This window comes from Artibeus jamaicensis, unplaced genomic scaffold (assembly GCF_021234435.1).
Source record: "Artibeus jamaicensis isolate MK-2021 breed Jamaican fruit bat unplaced genomic scaffold, CSHL_Jam_final contig_1998, whole genome shotgun sequence".
Lineage (NCBI taxonomy): Eukaryota > Metazoa > Chordata > Mammalia > Chiroptera > Phyllostomidae > Artibeus > Artibeus jamaicensis.
In genome coordinates this window covers 17985080-18006724 of record NW_026521407.1, presented here as the reverse complement: position 1 = coordinate 18006724, position 21645 = coordinate 17985080, and the positions used below count along the sequence as shown (strand labels likewise).

The following is a 21645-nucleotide window of genomic DNA, read 5'->3' as shown; positions in this document are numbered from 1 at the left end:
AATTGCTGGCAGAGAAGAGGTGAAGCAGGAAGGAAGAGAATTCAAGGTGCAAAGTGAACACATTGCAAGCCAATTCACAAATCTGAGCCTCAGTTTCCCCTATGTGATATGCGAGGTGGATGCTCTAAGATACTGAGAATGAGCTCAAAGCCCTGAGGTCTTGGACCCCAATCCTATCCATCTCCACGTAGGTGGGGCTGAGGAACCCTGAGAGAGGACACCAAAACCGAGACAGTGGAAGTTCTCTTCTCCTCCCAAGGATTCCTTTGTTCTGCAACAGTGATGGCAGTGCTTGCGGTGTGAGCGGTACCTATGCGGTCCACACGTCTGGCAGATTGCATGGGTCATGGCCAGGTTGAAACAACAACAACGAAGAAACTAAGTATGCGTGATGGTGGGATCAAGCCGATTCTAAGAGGGCAGCCAAGTTCTACGGCCCAGTTTGAGAAGGGATGGGGATCAGGGCACAGAGAAGGGCCAGCGAGGGCAGGGGGACGTGGCGGAAAGCAGGGCAGCAGAGCCAGTGTCACGGGGGACGGTAAGAGTTAACAGCCACCAAGCACCGACATGTGCCGGGACTCTTCTACTGCCTTATATGACTTAACTCACTTCCTCCTCAAAATGACCCTATGAAGTAGGCCACTTTTGTCCCATTTTAAAGATGAGCAAACTGAGGCCCAGGAAAGTTCAGTATTATGTGTGAGCCAAGAGTCTCAGAGCTAGTGAGTGACAGAACTGGACAGACTGGTTCCAGACCCCATGCTGCAGTAAACTTATCTACGTATGTCCAGCAAGTTAGATCCAGGAGTCGAACAAACACGTTTGAGGTCCCACCAGAAGCCAGGCATTGTTTAAGCACTGGAGGCCATCGTTACCTCTGTCCCTAACCTAGCCTGCAGCATAGCAGGTGCCCAATAGATGTTTGCTGCTTTGAAGACTTTATAAAGTATATGTAGTATAGCTATTTGTACGGGGTTGAACAGTTCCTCTCTCCCCAAATTTCATGTTTATCCAGAACCTATGAATGTGACCTCATATGGAAAGAGGGTCTTTGCAGATGTAATCAAGTTGAGATGAGGTGGCAATGGATTAGGATGGGTCTTAAACCCAATGACTGGCATCCTTAAAAGAGAGAAGCTTAGACGTGCACATGCAGAGAGAATGCCATGTAACCACGGAGGCAGGCAATGGAGTGCTGTCTCTATACGCCAAGGCAGGCCAAAAATTGCCAGCAACCACCAGAAGACAGAGGAGAAGGGCAAGGAACGGATCCACCCTCAAAGCTTCCAGAAGGAATCAACCTGGCCAGACATCCTGATTTAGGACTTCCAGACTTTGGAATTCAGAGGGGATAAATTTGTGTCGCCTTAAGCCATCCAGTCCACAGCAATTTGTCGTGTGAGTCCTGCGACACGAAGATGCTCATTTTTTTTTAAAGACAAAAGATATGTTCCCAAGTCACCCTGTTTGGCAGGACGAGAGTTCTCTCTGAAGGTCACGATCCCCACTGGCTATGAGCAGGCAGGGGAGAAGCCAGGGAGAGATTAATCCGGGCCTCACAGGAAGTCCGCCTTCCTGTCAACAAAGTGCAGTGAGAAGCCTCAGGCCAGAGGGCTGTCTGCCGGGCTGTCACAAGGCTCACACGGAGAAAATATTCTCATTCATGGAAGAAAGAAATAGCAGAGCCCACCAGACTGTGTGTGGATCTGGTCCCTGAGAGGCCCCTTCTGCTCAGGGTGAGAGCACGCAGGTGGGACAGCTCCTAGAAAGGACAGGGCTTCCCAAAAGTCAGTGTAAATAATGGGCCTGCCATTTCCCCACTGACCCACTGGACACTGAAAGCAGAAGTTCCTAAGCACTTGGCAACCCATTTCCCTTTGACCATTTGGTAAGTGGTATGGGTTAACTTCTTCTCCAGTAAAAATCCCTATGTGTCAAATTGGAGGGGACATTTTGAGGCATCATGAACTCCTAAAACCCACTTATTGATGAACAAAGATCTACAAATTGCCTACTATGTGCAAGCGCTGTGCTATGGGCTGGGAAGAATAGAGAAGGCGTTTCTCTTCCTGAAGCCCAGAGCTAGAATTGAGGTGTATGAGTTTCCTGCAGCTGCAAACTAGGTATTTTAAAATGACAGAAATTGATTCTCTCCCAGTCCAGGAGGTGAGAATTCTGAAATCCAGATGTCTACAAGAGTGGTTCCTTCTGGAAGCTCAGATGGAGAACTGGGTCCATGTCTGTCTCCCAGCTTCCTGTGGTTGCCAGCCAGCCTTGGTACTCCTAGCGTGCCGACGCCTCCATCTCCATGTCACCTTCTCCTCTGTGTGTCTCCCTGTGTCCCCTCCTCTCCTTATAAGGAAACTAGTCATTATTTTGGGCCCACCCTAAATCCTATATGGCATTATCAAAATCCTTCAGGAATTACAGTTGCAAAGACCCTCTTATCAAATAAGGTCATGTTCTGAGGTTCTGGGTAAACATGAATTTGGGGAGGATGCTACTCAACCCAAGCCAGGTGGTCAGATGGTTAAATGATCACCATGGAGAGCAGCAAGGTGATGGGAGAGTCAACCTGAGACACCCGAGCAGGCCTTCCCGAGGACCTCATATGGAATCGGAACCCAAGGGCGAGTAGAAACGAATTAAATGGAGAAAGTGGACAGCGCTGGTACCAGGAAGGACTGATCACACGGGTGAGGCCCAGAAAGAGGAAGGCAAGCTGATTGATGGCAGCTGCAGGCCAGAGGGGCCGTGCAGAGACTGGTGTGGTGCACGGGCTGGTCTTGTGAGCTGCTGCTTGGAGTCTGGATTTTATCCTTAGGGACACAAAATGACTCTGAAGGCTTGGAAGCAGAGAAGCGTTTCTACAAAGTCTACCTTGGCTGAGATGAGGAGGACGGACTGGAAATTCAAGTGACCACATGCAGGGATCCCAAGGGCCTGCACCTCAGGGAAAAGCTCCAGGATACAAGATGCCCCAGCCTGGTCCTCCCTAGCCTGGAGTGACCCCACTGAGCCAGAAGGAGGAGTCAACCCAGGGCAGATGGGATCTGAGCCGGCCAGCGGGGTCAAGGTCAGCCCGAGAAGAAAACCCCAAGGGTTGAACACTGACACTTGTACTCTATTTATGTGGGGAGGGGGGCTATGCATTTGAACAAAAATTATTATGAACACTTCCATCCATTCACGTGCACACTCCTCACCTTTGCAGACCCTGTGTGGTAAGTGTGCCTCGTGAGTACTGTCACCTCAGTCACCTTGCCTTCTGTGCCTTCGTGATTCAGGTGTTCAAAGGTCTCCTTCTCCCCTGAACCCCCAGGCTGGGTTCCAAACCCTCCCAGGAACTCCAAAAATTCCTGATGCAGATCCTGTACTGGGTCCTAATCCTTACTTTCCACTGAACCTGTCTGCACACCAGACAGGACGTACCTGGAGGGCGAGGCTTTTTACCTCCTCGCTAACACATAGACTCTGAATGTTATCAGATGGCAGAACAAACGGATAGATGGATGGACCACAGACTCGTCCTGGATTTCTCTATAAGGCTGTACTGCCTTCACCCCAAACTAATCAATCATACAATTAAATCAACATGGACCAGTAAACTGCCTTTTAAATGCTCTGTGCCTCCCCCTCCCCTCAAAAGAGGCAGAGTAACACATCCAAAATGAAGGCGAGTTAGCATCCTCAGACTCACCTCATTCCCTCGGCAGCCATCTTATCAAGGTTGGCAGTGTCCTTCGTTTCTGCCCAGTTTGCTCCCAGGTCACCCCACCCCATGTCATCTGCCAAAATGATCATGAAATTTGGTTTCTGGCCTCTTGTTTCCTCATTGAAGCAAAAATTCACAAGAGGATAAAGACATCCCAAGAAAGTCACCCCCACCAATAAAACCTTTAGAAGCAGCCAGGCCATGGCGATATGGAATGATAGTGGGCCACCACTAGAGACTTCTCGTAGAGTCCCCTTCTGCTCACTTTCAATGCAGGGAGTTCCCGGAGATCAGTGTTTTTGCATGAAGATATTCCAACGCACTCACTGCAAAGATGAGCATGCTGAGGCCCAGGGTTCCGGAGGCGGTGGCGGTGCTGGGGGCTGTGGAAATGAGTCCCTGATCTAGAATCCTAAATTCAAGAGAGTCGGGAAACTTGCACCCCCGACTTTGACTTTCCCCACTACAGCTCCCTAAGATGACTGGCTGTGTGAAGCAAGCAGACATCAGTGTCAGCAACTGCCCTGTGGCCGATTAGAAAGTGACCCCTCGGTGCTCAGAGATGTCAGAGCCGAAGCACAAGCCTTGCATCTGGTCAGGACTCCAGCTGGTGAGTGCAGGGTCGGACCTCGCATCTGCAGAACACCTGGGCGTTCTCGACGCTGCAGTCAGCCCCCGATGAGTTTCTGAGTCCCAGGTGGTTGAGGGCTTCATGTTTCTGTAAGGTTTCCTGAAAGAACAAAAATTGACAAGAAAACAGAGTGAAAACTGCCAGTGCAGCTGTGTTGTACTCAGTAGCTTAGGAAATAAGCATTTTTCCGTGCCAGCACATGTTTTTCTAGTTATTCAACTATTTAACTGGTTCATCAGTTTCTCCACCTGAGAAATAGTGACGACAACAGCATTTGCAATGAGCCTATAATCGCAGGGTGGGAGCAACATCCCTCTCAAACCACTCGCTGGATACATGAGGATGCTGAGGCCCAGTGTTCTGGATGGGGCAAGGCCAGCACCCCACTCTGCCACCCACCATGCTCCCCTGCTTCACAAGAAGGTCTCCCACTGTGACATTATCAAACTCACTGAGGACGATCCTGATGGAATGACTCCTCCTCACTGAGGAGGGAGGGTGAGAACCCGATTACAAGATACGACCCTTTCGAACAGGCAGGCTGCAAACAAACATTTCTATACAAAATTTACAACCAAAACATGGGGGGGAGGGGAAATGTAAATAAATAAGTTCATGGTAGAATCTAAGTGGAGAGCCTATGGCGGCTCACTGTAGACTCTTCATTTTACCATGTCTTTGAACTGTTTCATAATAAAATGGTAGGAACCAATGTTTTATTTCTTGATGGAATTGTGTCCTTTTACATCTTGACAATGTAATTTTTAATAAGCAGATCTAAAGACACGCTCAGCCAGTGCCTCTCATGCTTTGAGGTACATAGAAATCAACCAGGGATTTTACCGAAATGCAGGCTCAGTGGGTGAGGCTGGTTTCTGGGCTCTGCATGTTTAACGAGCTCCCCAGAAAGTCCTACACTACTGGTCTCTGAATCACACTTTCATTACCAAGATGCTCAGAAAAGGAAAACATCCTGATTCTTGTTCCCGGACAAAACTAACCCAACTGGAGATGACAAACCTAACGGGTGCATAACCTAACCAGAGGTGACGCAGCTTCAGTGGGCAAGCCCAAAAGCAATAAATCAGGTTCGGATTTGAAAGGCAGAGTTGAAGGTTACGCTTTCAACACGGGTTGCAAATGGGAACCATACAATAAAATAAAATGATCACCTCAAGTTTACTTAAAAGCCCTAAATTTTCAGTTAGTAAGGAGAGAAAGGCTTGAAACTCTGGACCAGATAAAAAGCTCAGCTGAACACCCAAATGCTGGCGAAGGCTGGAGAACCAGGCTGTAACATGTGAAGGGGCAATGAGGGCTGGATTATGGCGGCTCTACCTCCAGTTGTGACCGCCACCTGGAGAAGGAGTACACGGCTGGCAAAGCCAGCCCCGTGGCTAATGTGCAAGGATGGGGCCCGTTGAGGGCATGTAAACTCGGGAAGACCTAGACACACTCAGAAAGATGGGCAGCTGCACACTTCACCATAAAAAGCAAGTCCAAGTAAACAGGCATGGTCATCTGGAGGCCAATGAATCAACTGTTCAGAAACGCAATTCTTTTTTTCTGTTTTCTAAAAGGAGAGGTACTATTTCAAAGTCAATTAGATTCAACTGGTATTTGTTGATCTTGAGGCCCCAGAGGCTCTTTCCTATCTGGAAGAAAGAGCTGGTGCACAAGGGGGGCGCCTCGCAAACCCTCGTGGGCCTGCTGGGTGAGTCCCAGCTTCATTCCACTGGCTTCTGACCACGAGCAACAACCACAGGAAGCTTCTCTTCTTACAGCTCCTTAGCTTGGAATACTGGATGGCCTCATTCTTGGTCACTAATCCATTTCCGAAAGATTCAACGCAGAAAAACCAAAAACCCAGTTCACTTAAGAAAGAAGCTAAAATTAAGGTGGAACGTCCAGGGTCCACTGAGTGTGGTGCATAGGGTACGTGAGTATCTCACATGAGATGGACATCAACTTGAACATGTCACCTAAAATGCCATATGGTGTGCTTGAGTGTGATATTGTTATGTTACAGAATGACATGCTTATGATCTTTATGTAGTAAAAAGGCGGTGTTATTTGTGCAGGACCCTGTAAATTGTTTTGCTTAAGGGTTCCATAATAAAACATTCCTTTGAGGATTTTTATTTTTATTTAATTTTTTATAAGATTTTATTTATTTTTAAAGAGAGGGGAAGGGAGGGAGAAAGAGAGGGAGAGAAACATCAATGTGTGGTTGCCTCTCACATACCCCACCCACACTGGGGACCTGGCCCGCAACCCAGGCATGTGCCCTGCCTGGGAATTGAACCAGTGACTCTTTGGTTCTCAGGTCTGTGCTCAATCCAATAAGCCACACCAGCCAGGGCCTTTTGAGGATTTTTAAAGTGAATTAAGTAGTGATATTTTCACAGAATAGAAATAAGCTAATTTATCCAGTGCTCCATTGCATTATCCTTCATGCCCACACTTCAAGAGAGACTTTTAATCCTTTCCCCATTTATTTTTTTAAAAACTACAACAAAAAGGCAAACCACACGTTCTCAGAATGAACTCCAAGCCTCAGACTTTGATTAAGATCCAGCTGGGAAAAAAAAAATAAAGATCCAAGCTGACATTATGGGAAACAGTATGGAGGTTCCTCAGAACATTAAAAATAGAATGGCCATATGATTCAGAAATCCCGCTTCTGAGCATTTAACCAAAGGACATGAAATAGTTACCCTGAAGAAGTACCTGCAGCCTGTGTTTATTGAAGCATTTTTTACAATAGCCAAGGTACAAAAATAACCTAAGTGTTCATCAGTAGATGAATGGATAAAGAAAATGTGCTGTATATATAATGCATGTAAACAATGGGATATTATTCAACTTTTAAAAAAAAAGAAATCCTGTCATTTACAACAACCTGGATGAACTTAGCAAACATTACGCCAAGTGAAATAAGCCAGGCGCACAAAGGCATGTGCCACCTGATTGCACTCATGTGTGGAACCTGAAAAGCTGAACTCACAGAAGCAGAGGGTAGAATGGTGCTTGCCAGGGGCGAGGGCCAGGGAGGAAATGGCGAGTGTTGATTGAAGGCACGAACTTTCAGTTACGCAGGATGAGTAACTTCTGGAGAGCTAATGTACAGCATGGCAACTGCAGTTAATAACACTGTACAGCAAACTTGAAATCTGCTCGGAGAGTAGACCTTAAAGGTTTCCACCACAAAAAAAATACAAATGGTAATACATGAGGGGACTGACGTGTGTGTTCATCAGCTTCATTGCAGTAATCATTTCGTAATCAAACCACCATAGTATACAGCATCAATACCTACACATTTTACTTGTCAACTATACCTCAGTGAAGATGGGGAGGGGGTTCTTTTTAACAGGTCCGAGAGACTTTGAGCTCAGAGCCTTATCTGGGGTGACTTCCCCAATTTTTTCTCTACCCACCACCTTCCCCCTCTCAGTAGAGAAAGTAGACACTAGCAAGGTATGCTCCTGTGAGCTAAGGAAAAAGGGGGGCACCTTTGGTAAAAGCATTCCCCCCTCCTCCCAGTGAGGTGGAAGGTGCTGGACCACCTGACTCCACAAACTCCATGAGGCAGGCCCATCTGCTCCATGGAGCAGAGCCGACTAGGACAGATCCTGGCTGAGCACAAATGAACCACTGCCCTCGTCCCATTGCTCCTCGGACAGCAGCACTGTGAACTTGAGCTGCCAATTAGCTTTGCAATGATCCCTGTTCTTTCTTATGACCCCCATCTTAAAGCAGAACTGCAGGGTCTGCTAAACTTTGGCTCCTCTTCAGGTTCCAGGCTTGTTTTTAGATAAAGGTGTTCACAGAAGTGGCATGAACGACACGCAGGCTGTTGCCCAGAAGGGCTGGGAAGCGAACAGGTTGAAGCAACCTGAAGATGTGCTTTACAGTGTCTGAACCAGAACCGGGAGTCCATCACCTGACCACCTGACCCTGGCTCCCTGGGGACCTCCCCGTAGCCAAGCCGCCTGCTAGAGAGCCTTGGAAACAGCTGAAATAACCAGAAGGTCCAGCCAACCTTTCTGGCATAGGGCTCTGTTAGTTTTCCAGTGACAAAGCTTCTGATGAGCCGAGGCCAAAAAAGACAAAGGCACTTGGGGAGTGTGTTCTCTGGGTGCGGAGCACTATTGTTTTGCCCATGGATCAAAACCTGGTCATTGTGCCTGCTGGGCCAGGAGTCACGTACGGGCTGGGGCACCAGCTGCCCAAGCGGAGTCTGAAATGGCTCCCCCATGCATTGTCACCTACCCCGCAAATGTCCAAATGTTGACTGAGTGACAGGTCTTGATCTAGGTGCTATGCATACAGCCTTGAATGAAACATGAAACCTGCTGCCCTCATGGCACTTCTTGGTTGGGGGCGGGGGGGGGAGGAAGTCAGTAAATAAATGGGGCAGGGAAAAAAATCAACGCAGAAGGAGGATCAAGAGTGTAGGGGTGAGCAGGTGCATAGTGAAAGAGGGGGGTCAGGGACAACCGCACTGAGAAGGTGATCTTTCTAAAAGGATCTGTAGAGGAGAAGGGAGGAAACTGTGATGCGGCGAGCACAAAGGGCTGGCACCTGTGAGGGGCAGCAAAGAAGCCACCGTTGAAACAGCAGCATGAGAATGGCAAGTGTTAGAGGAAGTCGGGAGGAAGACAGGCTTACTGAGCAGATGGCGAGGCTGGAAGGTTTGAGGCAGAGCAGCAAGTTCTGACTACATCCTAACAATAGACCACTGCCGGCTCCGCTGAGAGGGAGAGAATGTGTTGCAACAGGACAGGTGAGGGGAGAAGCTGAAGCGTCAGGAGTGTGCTGCCTCATCAAGGTGAGGCAGTGCTAGAAGCAAGCCGACTGCCCAGGGCACACAATTTAAGGGTGCAGTACTCCTTGTCCTTGCGTGACCCTTACAATGAGCTCCTGCTTAAGTCTGGCCTCACCCTAATCCAAGCGTAAGTGGAGTGGAAAATCTACTCGCCATGGTAGCCAGGACAAACAGTTAGTGAGGTGACTAATGCCTATATATAATCGACACCCTCGTGGCCCCTAACTGCCCTAGACCCTAACATGTCCTTTTGGGGCTGGCCCAACTCAGGAACATTGCTTTCTAAGAGAGTATCTGGGGGGCCTCAGTCTTAGATCAACAGAAAATACAAAGAAAATCTGTTTTTCCTGTTCTATTTTTTTCTTTCCATTTTACTGACATATGAGGTCTGTCTAGGAGGTATCCAGCCATGCAATATGAAAACCAGAGGCATTTATTGAAGAAGATACAAGATACAAGAAACACTGTACACAAGACAATGGTGCCTCAGTCCCCTTCAAAGTAGGCACATTGGGACCTCACATAGGTCTCCCAGTCACCATCAGCTGCCCTGTTGTATTTTCCTGAATCTCATCATGGTCTGAAATTCTTCTCTTTCAAAGGTGATTTTAGTTTTGGAAAAAGCCAGAAGTCACAGGGCACCAAATCTGGGCCATAAGAGGGATGAGTTACCTGGGTGAGCTGATGTTTTGCCAAAAAAATTCTGCACAAGACGTGATGTTTGAGTGGGCATGTTGTCCTGATGAAGCTGCCAATCACTGGCTGCCCATGGTTGCAGCCTTCTGAATCATCCAAACAGTTTTTGCAGAGGAACGTTCAAGCTTAATGCACAATTTGATGCAGATTCATCGCTCTAATCGCTCAGTCATTTTGAATGCAACAGCCACACAGTACACACGCTCACTCAATGACATCTACCACCCCCACTGACTAGTACAGTGAAGTCCTCATTGTTCACACATGTGCATTCCAGTCCACTCTCCTTGGCTGCCAGGTTACATTGATGGTTGTTGCATAAACCTTTCTCGTTATATTAACAATGGCTAGACTTTTTCTAGACAGACCTCATATAATTGACCCACAACACTGTCCAGGATAAGGGGTACAGTATAATGACTCAACTTACATATACTGTGAAATGAGTATCACAGTAAGTTTAATTAACATATATTATTTCATATAGATACAATTAAATTTTTTCCGCCTAATGAGAACATTTAGGATCTACTCTCTTATAAACTTTCAACTATACCCTATGGTAGTGTTAACTATAGCCATCATCTCCTACATTACATCCCCAGTACTTACTTATAACTAGACAAAGGAAATTAAAAGATTTTATTTATTTATTTTTAGAGAGAGAGGAAGGGAGAGAGAAAGAAAGGGAGAGAAACATCAATGTGTGGTTGCCTTTCAGGTACCCTCTACTGGGGACCTGGCCTGCAACCCAGGCATGTGCCCTGACTGGGAGTGGAACCAGCCACCCTTCGGTTTGCAGGCTGGCACTCATTCCACTGAACCACACCAGCCAAGGGCTGGGTGCTTTTTTTAAAGCTTGAAACTTCCAGACAGACCCTGTTGTTGGGAGTATCACTTCAGTGAACCCAAGGATGCAGGGAAACTCATCCACAGCGGGCATACGATGTACTGCCTGCCTCGATGCTAGAACCACCTGCTGGGACTGTCCCAGAAGGAAGCCATGTGGCAGGAACCAATTTGGGAAAGCAAAGGTGGCACCATACCATGCATCTACAAACCCAGTTGCCGTGCAGAAATTGTATCTGGGTCCTTGAAATCAGGTCACAAAAACAGAAAGAGCAGATGGGCCTCTGAACATCCTTTCTCTGAAATTCTATTCTCCCCTTGAGAAAGAACTCATGAGGTGTGGTCAAGAGGAAAGGGCTCAAGGTTAATTACCTGAAATCCATTCCCTGAAAGCCTGTTTCCGAAAATTTTAAGACTGTTAGCCCTGACTGCTATAGCTCAGTGGATTGAGCATTGGTCTGCAAACCAAAGGGTTGCTGGTTTGGTTCCCAGTCAGGGCTCATGCCTGGGTTTTGAGGGCCAGGTCCCCAATACAGGACGGGATGTTTGAGAGGCAACCACACATTGATGTTTCTTTCCCTCCCTCCTTCCCTTCCACTCTCTCTAAAAATAAACAAACAAAAATCTTTAAAAAAAACGACAAAATTTTAAGAATGTTTTACAAAGTAGTACTTACTTTTTATTAACATTCTATTATGGACAGCACCAAATATACAAAAGTTGAAAAACTCACACACACTCATCCAATACTGAGATTCGACAATGATCAACACATGGCCAGCCCGGTTGGTTTCTCTGTCTCCTCCCCTGCTTCTCCTTTCCCTCATCCTCCACAGGTACCTAAATTATTTTGAAGCGAACCCCAGATTATCATGTAATTTCATCTGTAAACATTTCTAAATGTCCTGTAAAAGACAAGGATTCTTTTAAAGTAGAACTACAATTCTATTAATAGTCCCTTTTGAAAATTAACAAAATTTTTAATATCAAAAGTCCAATCAGCGTTTCAAAGTCCTCCCTTGTCTCATCAATGATTATTTTAGTCGCTTTCTTTTAATCAGGATCCAAACAAAGCCCACCACACACTGCATTGGGTGCATGTGTCTCTTCTCTTTTAATTAATAAATTCCTCTTCTCTCATCCCTGCAATACACTTCTAAATAAATTTGTTTGCCCTATAAAATGTTTTAAAATATATTATATTGATTATACTATTACAGTTGTCCCATTTTTTTTCTCCCCTTTATTTCCTTCCACCCTGCACCCCACTTCCCACCCATATTCTCCCACTTTAGTTCATGTTCATGGGTCATACATATAAGTTCTTTGCCTTCTCCATTTCCCATACTATTCTTAACCTGCCCCTGTCTATTTTCTACCTACCATTTATGCTTCTTATTCCCTGTACCTTTCCCCCCCTTCTCCCCCCTCCCCATCCCTGCTGATAACCCTCCATGTGATCTCCATTTCTCTAGTTCTGTTCGTGTTCTAGTTGTTTGCTTAGTTTGTTTTTGTTTTTCTTAGGTTCAGCAGTTGATAGTTGTGAGTTTGTTGTCATTTCACTGTTCATATTTTTTATCTTCTTTTCCTTAGATAAGTTCCTTTAACATTTCATATGATAAGGGCTTGGTAATGATGAACTCCTTTAACTTGACCTTATCTGGGAAGCACTTTATCTGCCCTTCCATTCTAAATGAAAGCTTTGCTGGATAGAGCAATCTTGGATGTAGGTCTTTGGATTTCATAACTTGGAATACTTCTTTCCAGCCCCTTCTTGCCTGTAAGGTCTCTTTTGAGAAATCTGCTGACAGTCTTATGGGAACTCCTTGGTAGGTAACCCTCTCCTTTTTTCTTGCTGCTTTTAAGATTCTCTCATCTTTAATCTTGAGTAATGTAATTATGATGTGCCTTGATGTATGCTTCCTTGGGTCCAACTTTTTTGGGACTCTCTGAGCTTCCAGGACTTCCTTGAAATCTATTTTTTTTTTTTTTTGCCAGATTGGGGAAGTCCTCCATTATTTTTTGAAGTTTTGAACTTTTGCTCTTCTTCTTCTCCTTCTGGCACCCCATATGATTCAGATGTTGGAACGTTTCAAGTTGTCCCAAACATTCCAAAGCCTCCCATTTTTTTTGAATTCTTGTTTCTTCATTCTGTTCTGGTTGAATGTTTATTTCTTCCTTCTGCTCCAGATCATTGATTTCCTTCTGGTCACTGTTGCTTCCCCCAAAATTTTCCTTTATTTCACTTTTCATATCCTTCATTTTTTAATCTAATTTGCAACCAAATTCAACCGATTCTGACTGATGAATCCTGATTACCAGTGTTTTGAACAGTGCACCTCATAGGCTGGCTATCTCTTCATCGCTTATTTGTATTTTTCTGGAGCTTTGATATGTTCTTTCATTTGGGCCACATTTTTTCACCTCAGCTCACCTGTTACATAGTAAGGGGCAGAGCCTTAGGTGTTAACCAGGGTGGGACAACCCACATCACTGCAACGTGACACTGTAAGTGGGGGAGGGGTCAGAGAGGGAACAGTGCCGCTTGCTCAGCTCTCGGTCAGCTTTCAGTCACTTCCCTGGGTATCCACAAGCAAATTGGACCCTTCCAGTACTAATTCCCAGGTGGGTGGGTTTGTGTATGTTCTAGGACCCTGTGGGTCTCTCCCACGAACTCTTCTGGGAGGCTGGGAGTTTCTCCCGCCCCCCACAACCCCCACAGGTGTTTTCAGTCAAAGATTTGGACACTTTATTTCCTTGAGCTGGGACCCTGGGTTGTAGGGTCTGTCTCACTCCCGACTTGTTCCTCCCGGTTTATCTGCACACAAATGTGGGACCACACGGTCTGCCAGCTGCCGCCTTGTTGCACATCACCTCCACCCAGCTGCCTCTCTCCACCCTTCCTACCAGTCTGGATGTTTCTTTAATGCCTTGGTTGTTGGACTTCCATAGAGTTTGATTTTTTGACAGTTCTGGTTGTTTTTTGTTGTCCTTCTTTTGGTTGTGCGAGGAGGGACAATGTATCTACTTACACTTCCATCTTGGCCAGATGTCCTACAAAATTTCTTAAGTGTTGGATCTGGCTGACTGCACTTCAGATGTCATTTAAAATTTTCCCCATTCCTCTGTGTTTTTCTGTAAGCTAAGTTGAAAATCTAGAGGTAAGATCAGACTCAGGTTTGATTTTTTTTGGTCAGGTCCATCTTATATCTTTCTCCATGTCTTATTAACATTGATCAGTGGTTCACGTGCCAAAGTTTCATTTTTCATGAAGATGGGGAACTTACTCTTAAATGTTACATACGATCTCTTCTGTTTTTGCAGACTTACGCTTTCCCCAGATCTGTTCCACCTCTCCAATGAAGTATGTTGGATTCTGTTTTGGACTGAATGTCTGTGTACTCCTCAAGTGCATAAGTTCATTCCTAACCCCCAAAGTTATGGTGTCTGAGATGGAATCTCTGGGAGGTAATCACGGTTGGATGAGGTCATGAGGGTCAGGCCCTCACAATGGGATTAGTGCCCTTTTAAGAGACAGGAGAAAGCTTGCTGTCTCCAACAGGTGCGGACACAGTCAGAAGGCGGCTGTCTGAAGGCCAAAATGAGAGCTCTCGCCAGGATCCCAGCCAGCCAGCACCTTCACAGGAGACATCCAGAACCATGAGAAAGTAATGTCTGTTGTTTAATCCTGTTATGGTATTTTATCAGGCAGCCTTAGCAGACTAAGACAGATTCCAGGTAAGTTTTTATCTGAGAACACCTGAGGGTGAAGCAGGTGCAAACAGAGGGATGAGACCAAAAGGTGGAGAGGAAAATGCTCAATCCAATGAAGCAATTACTTGGAAAATCTGCCTTTTGGGGAAACTGATTTTTGTGGTGTGTTGGCCTGCCTGCAGAAGAACGTATGTCTAGGATTCAGCAGTCATTCATTAGCTGTGTGACCTGCGATAAGTTACTGAATCACTCTGAACCTCCGTTTCTCCCACTCACCCCAAAAACAAAGCCAAAGTAAATTCCCCCCCACGCGAAACAAAACACGAGAATGAAATTACCCAAGTGTCTGCTCTCAGCGAGTGCTCAGAAATGTTGGCTATATTCCATCTCTTGACTGTTTTCAGAATGAAGAGACAGCAAGTATGAGTTTGAAAAAGTACTATGCAAGCCCAAAGCATTAATAAAATTAATAATAAGTAAAATAACTGCTGAAATCTGGGCTCCCTGCAGCTATGGGCTGAGTCTTTTCCACAACTATTTGTCAGCATGCTCTGCTTGGGTTCTGAACCCAAAGAAGGTAGAAGCTCCAAACACCATGTGCATAAGCAAGTCCAAAGGGAAAGCAAAGAGTCATTCCAGTTTGCAGTCTCAAAGCTCCAAACTGTAGGTCCTTGCCACCCAATCCCACAGCTGGCCGTCCCAACTGGGGAAAACCTGAGCAGGGTCTCTATACCCAGGCAGACTCTGGGAATAGTGGGCATGGTCCTTAGGGCAGGCTGCCCACCAGCAAACCTGGTCTTGGACAATACAACAGGTCAAGTTGAGATGAAGGGCGAGCGTGATGAAAATCTCCCTTTGTTGAAGTGAACTGAAAATGGGTATTACATTTTAATATCAGAAACATGCAAAAGAACTATGTGTACATGATACCAGATGAAGTATTCTGGAAAAAAAAAAAAGTCCACAACTCTACAATGTAAATTCCCCTAAGGCAAGGATGTCTGGTTTATACACTGCATAAGACCGGCTCTGGGCACAGAGGCTGTTCAATCAAAATTTTCCAAATGAGAGCATCCACATGAACAACCATGGCCAAGGCCTGTTCCACCCCAACCTGAAAGCGCAGCTTCCTCTCATCACTTTCTAAACCTAAGGTGACCTTGCAAGTTCTCCTTTTTCTGAGATTCTCAGCTTGCAAAATTCACTTGCTGAAATGCTGTTTGGGGTCAGTATCACACACGTGTCCCGTCTTCTGGCCTAGACAGTCAACACTTCGAGAGGAGGGACCACATCTGCTGGGGTGTGGTTTTGTGGCCTGGGAGACGACGGAGTCCATCAGTCCAGCTCATGAGCAGACTCTGATGAGCAGACGCTGCCCGGATAGAGGAGCAATGGGGCAAGACAGAAGGATGGGCGCTTCCTATACCCAAGCCTGCCATCCACCCTTACTAAGCATTCACACTCACCTAGAGAGACCACAGCTTTCCATCAAGCATGGCAGGGCAGGGTCCCCCTGTGCCTCCCCTCCACACCACAGTCCTGGAACATCATCCTTCTAGCTTCTTCGTGTCATCATCCCCTACTCGTCTAGAAATGCCCAAGTGTACTGCTTCTGAAGAGTTAAAACAGAAACCTCACACTGCGTATTGTTCAGGGAACAGCAGGAGGAGCTGTTCATGTTTGGACAAGACGGGGGAAGCCAGCATCTCCCTTTAGGCAGGAAACATAGCAAGAGGGCAGGTTTTTATTCCTGGGGCCTTAAGGAGCTTGACGAGTGGGGCAACACCAAAAACGATCCAAAGAAAGCCTGGTTTAATCCGAGTGAAACCTACTGGTCCCAAACACAGCACTTTCCAATAGTTTCCAGTTAGATTTCATGACCCACAACTGTGACAGAAAAGTTTAAGACAGCTATTTATCCTAAAAGCAATGTAATTTAAACCCCTCGGTTTCGAGAATTTTGAGTTGTGTTGTTTTGAAGACTTCTGCCAAGAGGCTCGGGATGGCTTATGGCTGCCTCTTCAAGGCAGTGCTTTTTTTCTCTCTTTAGGCAGTGAGAGGAAGACAACACTACAACAGGAGCCGTAGGTGAACTCTGCATACCAAGGCGTCTGGGAACAAGCAGCAGTGTGGAAATCAAATAAAACTTACTCCGGAGATGCACCCAGAGATACGGCATCAACACTGCACCAAACGGCAAGGCGTGCTGGAAGTCAGACTGCCACCTCCCCCGTGCCATGGGCGAGGAGCTGACCTTGGCCTCAAACCCAGCATCTTCTCTCCTCCCTCCTGCCTGCCTCTCACACTAGTAGTTACCTCTCACCTCTCCCCCTTAGCACAATGCTAAGCTGCTAAACTCCGTAAACATACGAACACAGTTAACCAGCCACCCAGGGCTAAACTCCACCTGGCCCAGGAAGCAGGCATTATCCCTCACCACAGATGAGCAGACTGGGTTTAGAGAGGTGAACGGGTTTGCCCAAGGTGACATGGCCAGTGAGGGCAGAACTGGGATTCATGATCAGGTTCCAGAGCCTGTCCTCGCGTGCACCTTACATTTATAACACCTTACATGATAAATTACATAATTCCTACCTGGCCTCCCATGGTGCACTTTGGTGACTCTCAGGCTTATTTTATATTCCTGTGGAGAACCTACCCATGAAGGCGGGAAATATATCTTTCTTGTCCTAAAATTAATATGGACCACACTCAGTGATCTCCAAAGATTTTGCTCGAGTACCCTCTAAAACAGGGTGTTAAATTCATGTTCACTGGAAGCCACATTAGCCTGTGGTTGCCTTCGAAGGGCTGAAGGTAATTTTAGGACTGTATAAATGTAACTACTCCTTAACTGTCAAGGAGCTGAAATTACATTCAGCCCTTTGAAGGCAACCGAGGCTGATGTGGCCCCCAGTGCAAATAAGTTTGACACCCCTGCTCTAAAAGAACTGGAAAAACAATAAACGCTCTCTGTATTGGTCAGCTCAGGCTAACGTAATGAAGTAACACAGGCTAGGTGGCTTAAACAACAGAAATTTATTTTTTCACAGTTCTGAGGCTGGAAGTCTGAAATCAGGATGCCAGTATGGTTCGGTTCCAATGAGAACGCTCGGCCTGTGGACAGCTGTCTTCCCGCTCTATCCTCATATGACCTTTCCTGGGGGGTGTGTGAGGGGGGGTTCCAGAGAGAGATATTCTCTCTTCCTCTTCTGATAAAGGCACTAATCTAAGCCTGAGGGCCCCACCCTCATGACTTCATCTAACCTTCATTCCTCCCAAAGACCTCATTCCCAAATATTATCACATTGGCGGTTAGACTACTTAGTGATTTTGGAGATGGAGTGGGGGGAGGGGGCGGTTGTCACAAACATTCAGTCCACACCACTCAGTTTTACGTTATCTTCCATGTGTCATTGTAACTTTAAATAACTGCAAAAGATATCATTTCCGTTGTGTTTGTAAATGTTATTTTTATAGTAAAATTCTTAAACCACTCTTTTAAATGTATCAAGTGTAACATAAACACCAGAGCAATTTGAAAACCACCATCATTCATTTAGTAATTACATGAGCACATTTCCCACAGTGTGAAAATTTTATATAATTTTTTTCAAGACTGTATTTCCATTCTATCCCAATACACTTTTACACTCAAAAATATTTAATTACCTTATCCTATTTCTCTGAAAGAGATATTGTGAATAATTGAAATTTAATATTTTACACTTTACTCCAAGTATTTTAAAAATCCTTTCTGAATCATCACAATTATTGCTGTAATAATTTATACTAAAATATATTATAAAATTTGACAACAACTAAGAGTAATTTTATTGCAAATGCGTCTTTAAGAAGATGGACTGGAGGCGGGTACATATCGACTTGAGAGGCCATTTCCCTGACATGCTATTCCAACATTCCTCCCCCCCCCCCCCAGAGACCTTTGCGGATGGAACAGGTCACCCTAGTACATTCCTGGCTCTGGTTGAGCAGGGGAAGGCCGGCAGTGCAAGACTAATAGGGCACCAGGCCTGAGCCACAGTGGGTTCTCAGACAATCAAGTTTTGGAGGGATGATGTTCTGGGCAGTCAAGGACTCCTGCAGAAGGCCCCTCCAATGCTCCCCCTCTTCATTGGCTGCTCTGAAAACCGAGCCCTCAAAAGCAGGCTTGCTCCCCCTCTGCGCTCCAGACAAGATTCCTTTCAATATACTTACCCCAAGTTGAAGTTCTCACGGGCTGGTAAAAGCAGTGAGCTTATTTGCAAGCCAGGGTCATATCTGCCTGGCAACCCAACATGAAGACTAGAAGGACTATAAATGTTGACAGAGAACAGGCAGGCCAGCTTTGCACAAAAGAATCTGTTTTCATGCAAATGACCCTAAGCAAGATGCCTAGAAAAGAGAGCAATGGGGATGGTTCTCACAGCCGCTGATTTCCAGAGAAGATGCTGAAGGACTTTTTAAGGGCGTCACTACAGCCTTGCCTACTGTAAAAGAAGGGACCCAACAGGAGAGACTGAGAAGGAAGATGAAACCCTTTCCTTAACTTCCTAATTTTTCTGGTTCTGTACTCCCAACTCCAAAGGTTCCTTTGTTCGCCTTTCGAACTAAACAAGTTAGTTTTGTTTGGGGGTGAGGAGGGTGATCACCATGGCAATGCAGTGCTTTCCCCTTCTTTGGGTTCCCAGGAGTGAAGTAAGCAGGGTGTTCCTGCTTGGTCTCACTAGGACTGAGGGAACGGGGTGAAGGTGGCCTCTAACCAGACAGGCAAAAGTCACTGTTGTGCAGCTGGCAAGGCAGGGTTTCCCAGCCTACTCGCTGTTTTCCAGACACTAGTGGCAGATGTACTCTAGATGAACTCTGCTTGCGGAGCGGGCCAGTGTGTCTACCAGTGTGGCAACCCCGGGCAAATGCCTCCAGTGCTCTGTGCCTCAGCAGTTCTTGCCCATAAAATGGGGGTGAGTGTCAGCTGCCTGGGTCTGATGATGGGGTTAAAACTAAGTTGGGAACAGAGCAAACCTGTAAAAACTCTAATGAAAAGGACAGTGATACTGCGTTATTGTTGTTATATTATTACGGTTCTGTCACTCCAACAGCCAGCTGCTTCACATGGTAAAATTCTCAGAAGTGACTTTCCCCTCCAGGGGGGAGTCATTCATTCGCCTCTCGAGCTCTCAGCCATTTTTCCTCTAATATTTATAATCCAGAAACAGAGGCACCAAGACCTCTCTTCACCTGCTCGGACTCACTGGGTTCTCACTGCTGGTCCGCACTACCAGGTTCTTAAGCAACACTCAAATATACCAGTACTGTGCCATATTAAATATGGTGTTTCCATACTGAATGCAGTGATGGGTCCTAATGCTCTGTAAGATCCTAAATGTCGAAGATTACACTACAGTCTGTCCACTCGGGGTTTGCATTTTAGGGATTACAATCAGTTTCCACATATCATTATGTGTGGATTCTTCACAAAACAACTCGGGGGAAAAATATCGCTTTCAGGGTAAGTGAGGAGTCAGCCACAAATAATAAAACAGTAAGAACTAATGGGTACTGAGGGCTTGCTGTAGATACTTTGATCTGAACTGTACGAGCATCATAAATGAAACCTTTCCATTCTGGTAGCACCACCATTGTCCCCCTTTTACAGATTGGGAAGTTGGCGCTCTACAAAGTTGAATTACTCCCACCCATCTCGGAAGGCTGCGAAGCTAATCAGTGTCCCCTGGCTGTACGGGGCTGGCCTTGAGGCAGCACTTTACACCAGCATACCTGCCCCCACCTAGTCCACGCCGGACCTTAGTAACAGCTAAATTTAACCCAGTAGACACGACCCCCAAATCCTGAGGAAGATCGGGCAGCGAGCAAAGTGAGGTTTCTATTGAAATTCGGATTGCCCACTCCTCCCGGTGGCGACCTCCCCGTGCGTGCACTCGTAGAATGGGGTCTCTCCAGTTTGACATCAGAACAATATCCGAACCCCAATGAAGAGAGTAGCCCATGCCAAGTCGACAGGGGAATACGGAGAATAAGGTCTTTACCTCCGAGCAAGTCCCAAACGGACATGGGGTGGGCACTGGAAAACAGTCTGCGTCCCTGCAGGCTCCGAAACCCCCGGAATCGGACACACCGCTTTGTCCAAAGGACCGTTGGTAACTGAGGTTTCCCCCGTACATGATCTTCGGAATTCAAGGTGCCCTTGGGATCGAGAACTTCGGATGAGGGGCACGTACTCCCTAAACGACCGGGTCCCTCGTTACAAGAGGCTCCCTGTGGGCTAGGCAGCCACACACCTGTGTGGACTTCGGCTTCCGCCGGGGGAGGACGGTACGCGTGCGCCCCCGGCAGGGGATGCTGACTCAGCCCCGCCGCTCACATCCCTTCGCTCAACACGGATGCTGCAACTGCAGAAAAAAGGGGGGAAGCTGGACACCCTTAGCAGCCCGGCCGCCAGCTCCCTGGGGCCACTGCGACACTTGTTTCCGCCCTCCCGGAACGGGAACTGTAAGGGTGCACGAGTTAACGAAACTGGGGGGAAGTGGGCCCCGGAGGAGGAACTTGGGGACCGCGGCGCCGCGCGCGCAGCTCGCACTCAAACTGGAAAGAACCTGTTCTGTCCGCGGAGCCGCTACAGCCGCACGCGCTGCGAGGGACTATCCCCAGGGCCCCTCATCCACACCCCCAAATTCTCAGGATGCGGGTGGGACTGAGCGCGCTAGGGCTGCAAAAAGGAAGACAGGCAGAGGACCCTGCGCGGTTTCGTCTGGGAGTGTTCGGCGAAAGAGTGCAGACGCCCCCCAAACAAGTCCGCTTTCCCCACTTGCGGCAGAACGCCGGGGGTCTGACCGGGCCAGGCGCGCAAAGCCCCGCCGGGTTCCGGCGACGCGCCCAGGACCCGGGAAGCGTTGGCGGGAGCTGCTCCGCGCGGGACGGCGACGCTGTTACCTTCCGTGACCCCCAGCTTGGCTCAGAACGGGCGCGCGCCCGGTGCGGACCGGGTACACGTGGGCCAGCGCGCGCGCTCCTGGCAGGCCCCCTCCTCCGCGGCGCTCGCGGCGCTCGCAGCACATGGTCGGCGGCGGCGCGCCCCCGAGGCCGGCAGAGACCGGCTGCAGCCGGTATAGGATCAGAGAGAGGCAGCGACACGGGGCCGGGAGACGGGCAGCAGCACGCACGACCCGGGCGCAGGCGGGTGGGGGGCGG

The 21645-nt window shown here is 47.3% G+C and overlaps 1 protein-coding gene across 5 annotated transcripts in view; it reads right to left on the bottom strand.

The window, feature by feature from the left end:
* ARSG (arylsulfatase G) overlaps positions 1-21645 on the bottom strand; it is a 120255-nt gene that overhangs the window by 76646 nt on the left and 21964 nt on the right. For 3 of the 5 annotated variants that reach the window (XR_008389737.1, XM_053655566.1, XM_053655583.1), the window contains exon 2: positions 3701-4445. Coding sequence is in view for 4 of the 5 variants with exons in the window: in XM_053655566.1 (XP_053511541.1) it covers positions 3701-3918 (218 nt within the window). In the remaining variant the exon portion in view is untranslated. Of the gene's footprint in view, positions 1-3700; positions 4446-20483; positions 21081-21387; positions 21612-21645 lie in introns of those variants that run through there. The other 2 variants (XM_053655581.1, XM_053655570.1) reach the window with 2 other exon arrangements.